General features: G+C 38.1%; 1 protein-coding gene across 1 annotated transcript in view; it reads right to left on the bottom strand.

Annotated features, from left to right (window-relative positions):
- ROR1 (receptor tyrosine kinase like orphan receptor 1) overlaps positions 1-14,908 on the bottom strand; it is a 432,169-nt gene that overhangs the window by 20,831 nt on the left and 396,430 nt on the right. The window contains exon 8 of the mRNA XM_003793137.2: positions 1,539-1,750. Coding sequence (XP_003793185.1) covers positions 1,539-1,750 — 212 coding nt within the window. The remainder of the gene's footprint in view (positions 1-1,538; positions 1,751-14,908) is intronic.

Here is a 14,908-nt window from a genome sequence, read left to right as displayed (position 1 = left end):
AAAAAAAAAAAAAAGCAATTTATGTAACCAAACATTTGTACCCCCCTTAATATTCTGAAAAATTTTAAGAAGTCTTAAAGAAACAGAACTAAATGCAATTAATTTGCATTATGTGTTAAATTTGTCTCTGCATGCCAATGTCACAAAAACTGACAATAAATATTAGGTCATTATCAGAAAAAGAAAGAAATGAATCTCCTCTTCATGAGGGTCAAAAGAATATTATGGTCACTAACTGACAGAGAAGGTAAGTATTTGTGAGTGAATGAATGACTGTTCCTATGGAGTTGAAGCAATTAGAAAAGACAGACTTTTGAATGTAAATTGTTTAAATAAAATCCCTTTGCTGAGAGCACTGAGGTTGAGGTGTTGGCCTTCCTGACAGAAAGCTTCTGTTGTATTTCAGTTCCAAGATGTAGCACAGGGGTGACCCAGGGTCATTCCCAGGACCTTGAGCAATCCAAATGTTGAAAGATATGAAAAAAAAAAAAAGCAAAAAGCTAAATTTGTGATTTAGCACAGAGAGGGAAGGCTAAGAAGGGCTGTCATAAAACAGCATTCAAAGATTGTTGTAAGGACCACACTTCTCTTAAAACTTGTTCTAGCTAAAGAGAAAAGTATTTAAGTTAGGCATGAATAGGGCTTAGGGCTTTTTAAAGATTGTCATTAAAAACAAAAACCATGGAGGTGGGAGCATCCCTTGAGCTCAGGAGTGCAAGACCAGCCTGAGTACAAGTGAGACACCATCTCTACTAAAAATGGAAAAATCAGCCAGGCATTGTGACAGGTGTGTATAGGCCCAGCTACTAGTGAGGCTGAGATAGGAGGATCACTTGAACCTAGGAATTTGGGGGTGCTGTGAGCTAGTGCCATGGCACTCTACCCAGGGCAACAGAGTGAGAGTCTATCTCAAAAAATAATAAGTAAATAAATACAAATAAACTTTTAAGAAGCCCACAACGTAAAATTTTCTATCTTAAACATTTTTAAGTATATAGTATAAAAGTTTTAACTATATGCACATTGTTGCACAATGAAAAGGATTTCCTGGGCAGTGCCTGTGGCTCAAAGGAGTGGGGCGCCAGCCCCATATATTGGAGGTGGTGGGTTCAAACCCGGCCCCAGTCAAAAACTCCAAAAAAGAAAGATTTCCAGACAGTGAAGTTTGTGAACAATGCTTGATCTCTCTCAGTTTGGTTGGAAAGTATTGAAATTTCCTTCTTTGAAATTTTGAAAAATGGCTTGCATTCTGAGTCCTGAAGGGCTGGCCAGGATAATATAAGGATCCCTTCTAGCCCAGCAAACTTGGTGCTAAGGCAGTGCTTTGGAAAGCCCAGCTCTGAAGTAGACTGTGTAAAATTAAACATACATGGTTCCCTGCCCAAAGTTAAAGGTACCTGGTTAGTTTTTGCACTTGCTGCAAGTAAACTCGAGCACTGGAAACTCTGATTCTATAGCATTTGATCCCTAAGCATGGGAGGGTTGTAAAGTTTGCTTTAGCCCATGGAATAAACACAGCTCTGTACTGCTCATGTTACCTTGGGTTTGTATGCATTCAGCATTGACATCTCTACATTTTGACCTCTGACATGTTTTGGTTGCCTCTGGACTGGTGGTGACGATGACTTCTGGTTATTGCGGCAGACACAGATGAAGAAGAAGAGCAAAGCAATAGCCAGCGGAATGGCCACACTTGGCACCAGTATGTACAGGATCTCCATTTTATTCTTCTCCTTGGAATCCTTTGAATCTGGGTCCAGAAACAAAACAGAGCAAAAGTTATACTTATTAAAATAACATGTAAACATTACACTGCATTGTTTAAAATGATCTTTTATTCTTCTATACACACAAATCCACTGTGAGAAAAAAAAAAATCCCATAGCTTATTACACTTTGTTTCTATCAAACCTTCAACATGATTTACTAAAGTTTAAAAATCTGAAGTTCAAACGTTTATAAATTATAGAGGGACGTTATGAAGACCTTGTATGTGTGCGTGGGGTCTAACCTTCCTTCTCTTAAGTGGCAGGCCTGCCTTTCTCCAACACCCTAAAAACTAAATGCCGTGAGAATGAATGGCGATAGCTGAGACAATGCGTGGACCACAGGGCTCTTCTTCCACTGGCTTCCAGCCTAGATCAGCCAGCACACCTTGGTGTTTCAGAAACCGTTCTCTTGTCTTAGGTAGTTTGGACTTACAGACCAGCCAGTCCTGTATCTCCCAGAATCAATATCACTAAAGAATCCTGGTCTCTCTGGGCAGAGAAGTCTTTCCCCTCCCAGTGGAAGGCCCTTATCAAAAAGTGGATTAAGACTGGTACCCAAAGTCTTGTTTCTTAGTTATTGCACCTGACTTTAGAATCTTTCTTTTTTGTGCCAAGTTGTGCCTTTCCTTCTGGAATTTTAAGTGAACACAGTAATAGGAACTGTTTACACTGGGAAGTGGATATTGCTACATAGAACACATCAGTGGCTTTCTCACTGTTGAGCTGATGATGCTTGGTGAATGTATAATCTACAGAGAAACCCCTGTAGCTGTACCTGCTGATGCCATCTGTCTGTTGGAAAATAAATTTTGAATGTCCCCACCCGCCCCCAAAAAAGAATCCTGGTCTTATTGTCCAAAAAGCCACTGGCCTGAGAATATGGGGACCTAAAGTCCAAGTTGGTTCAGTCTTTGATAAGCTGTGTGACCCTGAACAAAACATCCACATCTATGGGCCTCATTTTTCTCATCTGCAAAACTGAAGTGTTGGTTTTGGAAGGTGTCTACAATACCCTCCAGCATAGCAGCACTGCATAGCTGAACACATTTTTTAAGATTCTTTATTACATCATAACTGTGTACATTAAGGTATTTATGGGATACAATCTGCTAATTTCATATACAATGTGGAATGTTTATATCTAAGTGATTTACAAAACCACTCCTTGCTTACTTATTTGTTGTTGTAAAACCATTCATACTTTATTCTTAATAGGATAGAAATGTATCATTGCATTATGTTCATAGGTTGGATCCCCTCCAATATCTTCCCTCCTCCCCTCCCCCTCTGTCCTCTTTTTTTGAAACCCCCAAATTCTTCCTAAGGGGTTTCATATGAACCCAATAATTATGAGTGTTAACACTGAAGTATATTTCTGAAATCTTATATATCCACTTTACCAATGTTTGGAAAAGAATATAATATGTATAGAAGAACATGAGACATGCTTTTCTTTTCTATCAATTTGAGTCTGACCATTAAAAGAAAATCTCTAGAGCATATATTATCATTAATGAACCACTTCAGTGGTAAAATATACATAAGAATTATGGCTAGTTATTAGAGGGGTTACATAATGACAGGTCCTGATCACCAAGATCAGCTATTTTTTGTTAAAAAAAACTGAAAAGTATAAAAATTTTGATTGACACAAAATTCAGATATTATTATTTACTTTACAAAAGAATTAACCCTGCATCCATTCAATTATCTTTCCACTCATTTACTAAGTCAACAAACAAAAGCTATGTGGGCATGCACTAATCTAGACACTGGGAATATAAAATGAAATAGGACATCTCCTCTGCTCTTAAGGAGCTCATGGTTTGTGAAGGAAAATACAGAAAAGATAATTAGAATGTACTGTTGTAAGTGCTACAACCTAGGGTTGGAACAAGGCTTTATGAGTTAGCCCTTTGGAAGAGGGATTAAATCTGGCGATGAAGTATAAAAATAATAGCAATTTAAATATTTATCAAGTGTTTTCTACTGGAACAAAACCACGTTAGCTGTTATTACTACTACTAAACAGGTACTTTTCATGAACCAATTTTATGTCATGACCAACTCCAAAATAGGTGACATCCCCATTTTTATAAACGAAGAAGCTGAGGGACAGTGTGGTTAAGTAACTTGCCCAAAGACGTGCAGCTAGGAAGTCAAAAGACGGGACTCCTTGCCAGTCTCACTTCCCCTGGACCCTGCCTACTATCACCCACCCTGCCTACAATTGGACAACGGCTGTTGCTTTGTGCTCATTTTCCCACTGTAGGGTTTCTCCTGTTTCATGAAGGTAAAGAAGCTCGAGAGGAGTGTGAAAACAGTAGAGAATAACATGGAAGCTTTGCCAGACATGTTTTTTTGAACTCAATTACTTTCTACATTGTGACAGGTAAGTCTGTCACCCAGGCAGTGTGAGAGGCTGTTTTAGTCATTGCTGGGTGCTTTGGTAGCAACTGTATCCACATGTCTGCAGACAGACAGGAGGACAGGCATCTCAAAGCATAAGAGTTCTACCACTTAGATACTCTCTCTCTCTCTCTCTCTCTTTCCCTTTCTCTCTCTCTCTCTCTCTCACACACACTTATATTTACACTTTAGAAACAATGTAGCAGAATCGGGGAAGTGCCATGTGTCAGAGTAGAAACCCCTGTCATGATCTAGGTGTCCTTCAGCAGGCACTCGGGCATTAAGCCTTTCTGAGCAGATTCATCTATAAAATGGGAATGATAACACTTACTTCACAGAATTGATGCAGACAATAAATCTATCCTAGTACCAGTTACAACTGAACAACTCAATGTTTGCTCTTTACCCTTAGAGTAGAAGGGGAATCATGAACAAAAGTTTGGGGCTGGAAATGCTAAATACTTAAGCAAGAACAACTTCTCTGACTGCTGTTTTCGTTTTCTCATTTATTCAGTGAGGATAACAATACTTGATCTATTAATCTTATTTGGGTCATGTGAGAATTGGATGAGATGATGTTCATGAAAGAATCTTGAATAATTGGAAATTGCCATACAGTTGTTGAGTGCCATGTTCATTATTAATATTATAAACCATTTTCAAATTTCTCAGTACCCTGAGTCAGTGCAGGGAAGGGGAATCTGTTGTTATTCTTGGATTATCAATGAAATCATTATGAGGGTACTGATTACAAAAGCAATGAGGCTAATGTAATCATCATTTTTCCAGCCTAGATTTTTAGCAACAAAATAAAGTAGGATCTCACCTGTCTGGCAAACAAAGGAGTCTATTCTGTATTCATTCCCTATCTGATTATTCATGAAGACCTCTTCTTGTAAACAGGAGGTCTGGGACAAATGCCCCTGTAGGTCTGCAGGAGAACAAACTTCAGGAAGCTAAATCCTTTGAATAGTCAACTTGGCCCCTTCTAACTGCAAACCAGCACAGAGGGCACAATGTCTTTTTGCCAAGTGAAATAATCAAGCAAAACAATAGGTGGTCATGCGGGAAGTGACAGAAAACAAACCCAGGCTCATGGTGAGCCCTCAGTGGACCTGCTCCCTTCCCTATCCAGCTCTCTGTACTTGGCCAGAAGGGGATGGAGACTCTGGCTCAAAAAACCTCCTATAAAAATATTCCACAAAACAATTTACCTTACTAATGGAAAATCAGAAAACTAGTATCTGCTAAACTCATTTGTTACATCCTAGCATTTTTATTTTTATTTTAATCCAGCAGGTACTTTGGTGTTATCTGGATTTTGCAGGTAGAGAAAGGGAGGCTGCAGAAGGATAAATAATTCTCCAAAACTAGAAAGTAGGAGAGTGTACATTGGAATGCAAGCCTGCCCGCCTTCAATGCTTCTATGTGTTTTAAATTATATCACTAATAAAATTACCCTAAAATATTATATGGAATTGTTTTTCACCATTCTATTTAAGATTCCAAGGTTCCCTTTCAATGACAACTAATATCTGGTGGGGCTTATATTATTTTAAAAAAATCACATCAGAATAATGGAAATTATTCTTGCTATTCATGTTAAAGGGAAATGGACACTTCCAATGCACTGCAGAGAAAAATTGGGTGAAAATTAGAAGGGTGAAGATTCTTAGACTTTGGAATAACTGCTTCAAAAGTTAAATGCGCGTATTAGTTACCTCTAGTTAAATACTTGGGATTTTTTTAAACTAATAATTTAGTCCATATCACATGATTAATTTCCTTTCAAAAAGCAACAATTTGTTATCACAGTTCACATCTGATATTCCTACTTTATTTTTACAATGATATTCAATACTTTGATTAATAATTAAGTATAATGGAGAAAACACTTCTTTTTTATCCTGAAGCTTTAAAAGCAAGGTAATCGTTGATTTCTTACTCAAGAGGTATTTTTTATAAAGTGAAACATTATCTGAGATATTACTTTGAGTTAAAACAAGAAACACTCTCATTTTTAAATATGGCAAAGGTGGGAGGAAATCTTTAGAATATTAGAAGTCAAAGGAAATTAAACAAGTTTAAATTATGACCTTGACTGAAAAAAATTAAAAACTATAGAAATTAAACAGGAATCACTACCATTTATTATTTGAAAACTATAACATAAGCAGGTCTGTAGCAGGTGGGTGTGCACCAGTGACATTTAAACATATGCCCAGAAGCCAAAGAGAGAGTGTGGTAATGACACCCACAGCCAGCAGGCCCAGTCCAGGCATTCACTCCTGGTTTGACTATGGAAATACTAAGCAAATGATATGTATTCTCAAACTAGTTCTTTAAAAAATGCTCATCAGAGTGTATACAGTGATTAGAATTTTCCTCTACAAAAAATTATAGTAAGTTAGAGGCAGTAACTCATGTATGAACATTTGGAAACACGTTAGTAACTGGAATCCATGCAAGTTCACTGAAAGTTTTTATAAATTCTCAGACCTTCAGTTTTCCCTTTTATGAAAGAAAAGAGTTGGGCTAATCTTTTTTTAATAATTAAAAAATGTTTAATTAAAAAAAAAAAAACATAGAGGGCCGGGTGTAGTGGCTCATGCCTTTAATCCTAGCACTCTGGGAGGCCAAGGCAGGAGTAATACTTTAGCTCAGGAGTTTCAGAAACCAGCCTGATCAGGAATGAGATACCATCTCTGCTAAAAATAGAAAAGTTAGCAAGCGGCAGGTGCCTGTAGTGAGGCTGAGGCAGGATCACTTGAACCCTGGAGTTTGAGGTTGCAGTGAGCTAGGCTGATGCCATGGCACTCTAACCTGGGCAACAGAGTCAGACTCTGGATCAAAAAACCACCAAAAGACAAATGAACAATACAAAAAAATACAAGGTAGATTTACCATCTTAACCATTTCTAATTGGACAGTTCAGTAATGTTAAGTGTATTCACGTTATTATGTCACCAATCTCCAGAACTTTTATATCTTGTAAAACTGAAACTTTATACCATTTAACAACATTTTACATTTGGTTTTTATGAATTTGACAATTTTAGATAACTTATATAAGTAGATTATACAGTAGACAAGGTCTGACAATTAAGTTTAAAAACTCATCCTAGAAAAAGTGCTACGTACCTCATTGCTAAATATCTCTACGGGTCACCTTCAAAGTACTCCCTTTGGGAAGCTGTGCCCCGATGCCAGCACCTAGTCCATCCTTCAGAGCAATTTTGGAGCTCTTTTCCTGAAATGCCCATCATAGCTACCATTGTATTATCCTTGATGTCCTGAATGTCATCAAAATGTCTTCCTTTCAGTATTTATCTTTGGGTAAAAGGAAGTCATTGGGGGCCAGATCAGGTGAATAGGGAGGGTGTTTCAACACAATTATTTGTTTACTGGCTAAAAACTCCCATGCTGTGTGAGCTGGTGCATTGTTGTGATCCTAAAGCCATGAGTTATTGGCAAAAACTTTAGGTCATTTTCATCTAAAGTTTTACATGCAGCCTTTTCAGTACTTTCAAATAGTAAACTTGGTTATTTTTCCAGTTGGTACAGATTTCTAATGAACAATCCTTCTGATATGGAAAAAGTTAGCAACATAGTTTTGACTTTTGTTTTAGACTGACGGAAATTTTTTGGTTGTGCAGAATTGGCTAATCTCCATTGTGCACTTTGACACTTTGTCTCAGTCATATTGGTACACCCACGTTTCATTACCAGTGACAACACAGCCCAAAACATCATCTTGCCTCAGCAAAATCTGTCAGTAAACTTTGACTCTCCTTTACTTTTGTCCATCAGTAAAAAGCTCCTTTGGGACCATTTTTGCACACACCTTTCTCATGCCAAGATTTTCAGTTAACAGTTTCCTGTTTGTCTATCAATGTTTCATCTCCTATGCTTCTTAAAGTCAGCTGATGATTCTGACCCACAATTCAATTCAATTTCAATGCAAACATTACACTTTTGCAATGTTTTCATCAGTTCTGCTCATTACTGGCTGGCTTGACTCTCTTCATTCGTGATGCTTTCTCTCAGAAAAACGTTTAATCCATTTGTGCAATGCTGTTTTCTTCATGGCATTATCCATACAAACTTGGACTGACATGTCCCTGATACTTCTACTCTTGCCAAGTTTAACAAGAAATTTAAGGTCTGTTTGTTGCTCTAATTCAAGCTCCAACATTCTTTCAATGGCACACAAAAACATGCAACAATAATGAACACCACTGAGGAAGACACCACTACCCACTGACACAAACACAGCTGTGAGGCACTCATGTACCCAGGTTAGGAAACTTTACTGAGTTGTCTGTATAGTGCTGCCAACATAAGGGTATGGCTGCAAGTTTGTGAACTTAATTATCAGACCTTACATGTCTTTCTGTGACAGCTCATTTCACTTAGCATGTCTTCAAGGTTCCTCATGTTGCAGCTTGTGACCAAATTTCTTTCTTTTTATCTTTTATTTATTTATTTTTTTTATTAAATCATAGCTGTGTACATTAATGCAATCATGGGGTACAGTGTGGTGTTTTCATATACAATTCAAAATATCTTCATCAAACTGGTTAATTTAGCCTTCCTGTCATTTTCTTAGTTATTGTGTTAAGACATTTATATTCTACTTTTAGAAAGATTCACTTGTACCCTTGTGAGATAAACCATAGAGGTGATCCCTTCGATCACTCGCCCTCCACCCATCCATCTCCCTCCCCTCCCTCCCCATATTCTTAGGCTATAATTAGGTTATAGCTTTCATATGAAAGCTATAAATTAGTTTCATAATAGGGCTAAGTACATTGGATACTTTTTCTTCCATTATTGAGATACTTTGCTAAGAACATTTTCCAGCTCCATCCATGTAAACATGAAGGAGGTAAAGTCTCCACCTTTCATTATGGCTGCATAGTATTCCATGGTATACATATACCTGAATTTATTGATCCATTCATGGATCAATGGGCACTTGGGCTTCTTACATGACCTAGCAATTATGAATTGGGCTGCAAAATTCATAATAGTGCCAAAGAAGATGAAATATTTGGGAGTTTACCTAACAAAGGATGTGAAAGAGCTCCATAAAGAGCATTATGAAACTCTAAGAAAAGAAATAGCTGAAAATGTTAACAAATGGAAAAACATACCATGCTCATGGCTGGGAAGAATCAACATTGTTAAAATGTCCATACCACCCAAAGCAATATATACTTTTAAAGCAATCCCTATTAAAGCTCCACTGTCATACTTTAAAGATCTTGAAAAAATAATACTTCACTTTATATGGAGTCAGAAAAAAACCTCGAATAGCCAAGACATTACTCCAAAATAAAAACAAAGCAGGAGGAATCATGCTACCAGACCTCAGATTATACTATAAATCAATAGTGATCAAAACAGCATGGTACTGGCACAAAAGCAGAGAGGTAGCTGTATGGAACAGAATAGAGAACCAACAGATGAATCCAGCTACTTACCGTTACCTCATCTTTGACAAGTCAATTAAAAACATTGGGTAGGGAAAAGATTCCCTATTTAACAAATGGTGCTGGGTGAACTGGCTAGCGACCTGTAGAAGACTGAAAGTGGACCCACACCTTTCACTGTTAACTAAGTTAGACTCTCACTGGGTTAAGGATTTAAACTTAAGACATAAAACTATAAAAATATTAGAAGAAATTGTAGGGAAAACACTTGAAGAAATCAGCCTGGGAGAAAATTTTATGAGGACCCCCTGGGCAATTGAAGCAACATCAAAAATACACTATTGGGACCTGACCAAACTAAAAAGCTTCTGCACAGCCAAGAACACAGTAAGTAAAGCAAGCAGACAGCCCTCAGAATGGGAGAAGATATTTGCAAGTTATGTCTCTGACAAAGGTTTATAACCAGAATCCATAGAGAACTCAAACATATTAGCAAGAAGAGAACAAATGATCCCATCTCAGGCCAGGCAAGGGACTCGATAAGAAATTTCTGTAAAAAAGATAGGCGCATGGCCTACAGATATATGAACAAATGCTCAGCATCCTTAATCATCAGAGAAATGCAAATCAAAACTACATTGAGATATCACATAACTCCAGTAAGATTAGCCCGTATCACAAAATCCCAAAACCAGTGCTGGCATGGATGTGGAGAAAAGGGAACACTTCTATACTGCTGGTGGGAATGCAAACTAATATGTTCCTTTTGGAAAGACGTCTGGAGAACACTTAGAGAACTAAAAATAGACCTGCCATTTGATCCTGCAATTCCTTTATTAGGTATACGTCCAAAAGACCAAAAATCGCATTATAATAAAGATATTTGTATCAGAATGTTTATTTCCTTCTTTTTAAAGACCACCCTTCCATTGTTTGTGTACACTGTGTTTTCTTCATTCATTTGTTCATCTATTAGTGGGTTTTTAGGATGCTTCCGCCCTGTGGTTATTGTGAATAATGTTGCAATGAACATGGATGTGCAAATATCTGTTTAAGACCCTGCTTTAAGTTTTTTTGATAAAAACTAAGAAGTGTGATTGCTGGATCACCTGATAATTCTATTTTTAATTTTTTGAGGAATTTCTCTATTGATTTCCATAGCAGCTGTACCATTTTACATTCCCAACAACAATATACAATTATTCCAATTTCTCTGCATCTTCACTAGCACTTGGTATTTTCTACTTTTGTGGAAATGGCCATCCTAATGTGTGTGAGGTAGTACCTCTTTGAGGTTTTGACTTGCATTTGTTTAATTCTTAGTGATACTGAACACCTTTTCACATACTTCTTGGCCATTTGTATGTATTTTTCAGAGAAATGTTTATTCAAGTCCTTTGCCTACATTTTTATCTGGCTAATCTTCATGTGCCAAAATTTATTTATTTATTTTTACAACAGAGCCTCAAGCTGTCACCCTGGGTAGAGTGCCATAGCATCACAGCTTACAGCAGCCTCCAACTCCTGGGCTTAAGTGAATCTCTTGCCTAAGCCTCCCAAGTAGCTGGGACTACAGGTACCCACCACAATGCCCTGCTATTTTTTGGTTGTAGTTGTTATTGTTGTTTGGCAGGCCTGGGCTGGATTCAAACCCACCAGCTCTAATGTATGTGGGTGGCGGCTTAGCCTCTTGAGCTATAAGCACTGAGCCCATGTACCAGAATTTAGTATAAAATTAAATCTTTCATTTTTGATGAGATTATTTTACAGTGGTAGACAAAGCACATTTAAACTTTAGCAAAACATCTGGTCAAGGTGGACAAGATGGAGGTCTGGATAATAACATAATTAGATGGGTTTATAAGTCACCATATACCTTTACTGAATAATCAGCAACTCACTGTCAAATTGTCTCTCTGCTTGAGAGAAGCTTCTTTTTTTAACATTATCACTGATGATATGTTCCTCAAACTTGAAATAGCCCAAATCTAGGAAAGATACCTATCTGCAAAGTAAAACTTTAGAGGATCATTTTCAATAGGCTAAATGAACCCAAACCAGCAATTTGAAATTTTACAACTTATAGTTAAGTTAAAGACTTGCTTATAAAATCCATTAGAGAAACCTGCTAAATAATTATTAATGTAACTAAACAACAGCAAAACAACAACAACAAAAGAAACCCACCAGAGTACTAAACCACATTGGTTTCAGCAATAGCACAATGAAATTGCTCCAAAGATATCTATGGCACTTGCAGCAAAATAACAGCCTTCACTGGCAATACTGAGTAATGAACAAGAACATCATGGTCCTCTTCTACCAGCTCTGGCTAAAAAACACCAAAAGATGCCTTCCATTCTAATGGGCACATTTTAAAGAAGGATTTTGGAAGAGCAAGAAACATCCAGAGGAGGGGGAGATGGGAGTCAAGGGGAAGATGTGACACATGTCAAATCTGCATGAGAAATCACCCCGAGATTAAAAACTGGATCTAGTCCATAGACTTGTTCTTTATTAGGGTTTAAAAAAATTGAATTAGTAGTTAACATTTAAAAAATCAGATTTCACATACAAGCTTTGGTTTCTAGCTTACAAAGCAGAACTTTTAAGCAGTGGAGACCACTCCGTGACCACTTTGGAGAGGAACGATTTCCCTGCCTCTGGAAAGGTCTGTTCAAGCAGAGGCTGGGTGACTTCTGTGGCTACTCCCAAGGTTCTCTGATTTTATAAACTGAGTTGGCATAACTTATTTAGGCATCTACTGAATGTTTGACTCTTACAAAACAATTTAAGGACACTAGGTTCAATTTTAGATGCCCTCTCCCTTCAATACCAGCTTTACCCTGAAGCTGACCTCAATATCAGGTATCAGTGGGTACCCTGGACTGGATCCCTGGCCTCTACCAGTAGTCACAGGTAGGAGATGGAGGGCAAGAAGAAAGTACAGCAGAACCTCCGTAAGTTGACCACACACGGGAATGTGAGGTGTTGGTCAACATTAGGAGGTGGTCACCATAAGGAACTGGGCCTATTGTACTGATGTGAACATGTGGTGCATGTCTGGTGTATGAAAATTAGGGCACCTTCAGGAGGTGGCCACAGAGATGCTGCTGTGTTATGTACTTGTTCTCTGGCTTCCTCCTTGTGGGTTGACAAAGATTGCTTGCCTCCCCTGCCAAAGGCCACAGTGTGCATGAAGCCCTCTCTGCAGTCTCAGCTGTGCGCTGCACTGACTGGTCTACGTGGTGAGACTTCCCAAGCCTGCTAGCTTCTGGTCTTGCATTTATTCTTATTGATTTCCTCTAAATCTGCCAATACCTTTCTTGTAATTTCTTTATAAAATTCCCTTTAGTTAGTATGTTTGCTTGTGCCATTTGTTTCTTACCAAAAATTTGACTGTAAAAAAATTTTTTTGCAAAGCTGATAGCAATAGCTATTGCAGTATTATATGAGAATTATGTCAGCAAGGGGTCAGTATGTCAATAAGCTCTTCTTACTGGCATGGTAGTGACCCCAGAGAATGAAGAGCTTTCCAAAGAGCAGATGGAACAGCTTATACTCTGAGTAAATATCAGAGGTAAGCTCAGTCTATACTGGGCACAATAAACAAAAACAAAAAACACTTCGAGAGAAAAATATTTTATGGTTAAAAGTATTTATGGATCATGACTTAGCTATAAGTTTTAGGTCACAATTTTTCTTTACTTGGTTGAAAATGTATAAAGACTGGAAACTAAAGAATATCTTGAAATTCTCTGTAGCATAAAAATAACTCTTCTTTTAAGCTTCCAACTGTACAGAGCAGTGCTCTATCTGTTTCTCTTTTATCCCTCCCCACCATCCAATTCCCTGTAATGTTCAATTTTAGTTTGAAGGAATGGCTGAAAGACAAATTGCCTTACAACAGGTCTTCTATGAAACATGGGAGAAGGCTGCTGACAGAGTGAGTTAAAAACTGCAGTGTCTGCAATCTGGAAAACATCTGCCTTGCCCTGAACTGTAAACCACCCCATTGTAGAAAATGGTTTGTGACAAAGCAGAGCCCAGGGCAGGTGTTTGAAAGGTTCTGGGACAAGTTGAGGCTATTCAGGCACAAAACCTGGGCAAAGTGCCCTTTGGCAAATTGTTACAAGCCAAGGACTTATAAGGAAATATACAAGCAATAAGCTTGTGTATATAGATATATAGATATGAAAACTCCAAATGGAGCCAAATGGGTAGTCTTTTCTTCTCAGTGGGTAGTCTTTGGTGAAGCTGGTGTAAGAGTAAAAACAACATGCAGCTTGGAAGTTCTGTTTGTTTGGTAGAGGCAGAACCCTTTACTCAGAGGAGAAAGAGAGATGCTCTGCTATGCCTGGGGGGAGACACATGGCCTCGGGACTTGGTCAAGACTGAAATAAAGGGTCAGAGTTTGACTATCAAATCACAAATGCAAGTGGGACTCTACCTCCCCATACAAATTAAGAAACAAACAGATAGGGGATTTTAATTACTAGGAAAGAGAGAAAGAATGTAAGTCACTTGGTAGAATACAGCCAAAGTAAAATAGCCAGATCATTGCAAAAGGGGAAATTAACAGTTCCCAGAGCTCCGGCCCCTGAGCTGCACAGAAAAAGAAAGACATTCTAGCAAAATGGTTGCTCTAGGAGGTGTGCCCACTAGCCAGTTGAAAATAACCTAGGGGAAATACTTATTTTTCAATTTAGTGTCCACCCAACCCCAGATATTTAACTTGGAAGGTGGTCACAGTGACTTAGACATAAAGGCGGTGAACAAAGCTTTACAGACAAGATCTCAGAGGAGACAGCCACCCTGGGAGACTGGAGACCTGGGGCTGCCAAAAAGGGAGGAGATGAGACCTAGAAGTGGGAAGTGCAAATACCATGAGACCTGGGTCCAGCAGCTGAGGAGGCTGGTCCATATCAGGGCTGAGTCTCAGTGGAACATGCTGGGTCTCTCAGAATAGATATTTTTGTGGCTGTGGGCACCATTCCTGTATCCCTGGAGCTGTGAATAATAAAACCAATGGCCAGAATCCCAAAGACCCAGAAAGATCATAATGTTCAAGGGTAAAGGCAAAATGATAAAGGAATGTTTATTCTTCTGAAATAATCTAGAATCTGTTCTTCAAGCAGTTATATCCTCTCATCCTAAGGACCTAGTTTAACTCTTGGCTTTAGTAGAAACAATGTCTCAGTTTCTCCATCAATAAAATAAAGATGTTACCTTTATCTTGTGGTTACTGTGAGAATTAAATTAATTAATTCAATACATTTTATTAAGCATCAAATA

This window comes from Otolemur garnettii, unplaced genomic scaffold (assembly GCF_000181295.1).
Source record: "Otolemur garnettii isolate 467f Iridium unplaced genomic scaffold, OtoGar3 scaffold00066, whole genome shotgun sequence".
Classification (NCBI taxonomy): Eukaryota; Metazoa; Chordata; class Mammalia; order Primates; family Galagidae; genus Otolemur; species Otolemur garnettii.
Note: the sequence above shows the minus strand (reverse complement) of the source record. Positions and strands in the feature narration are given on the sequence as shown.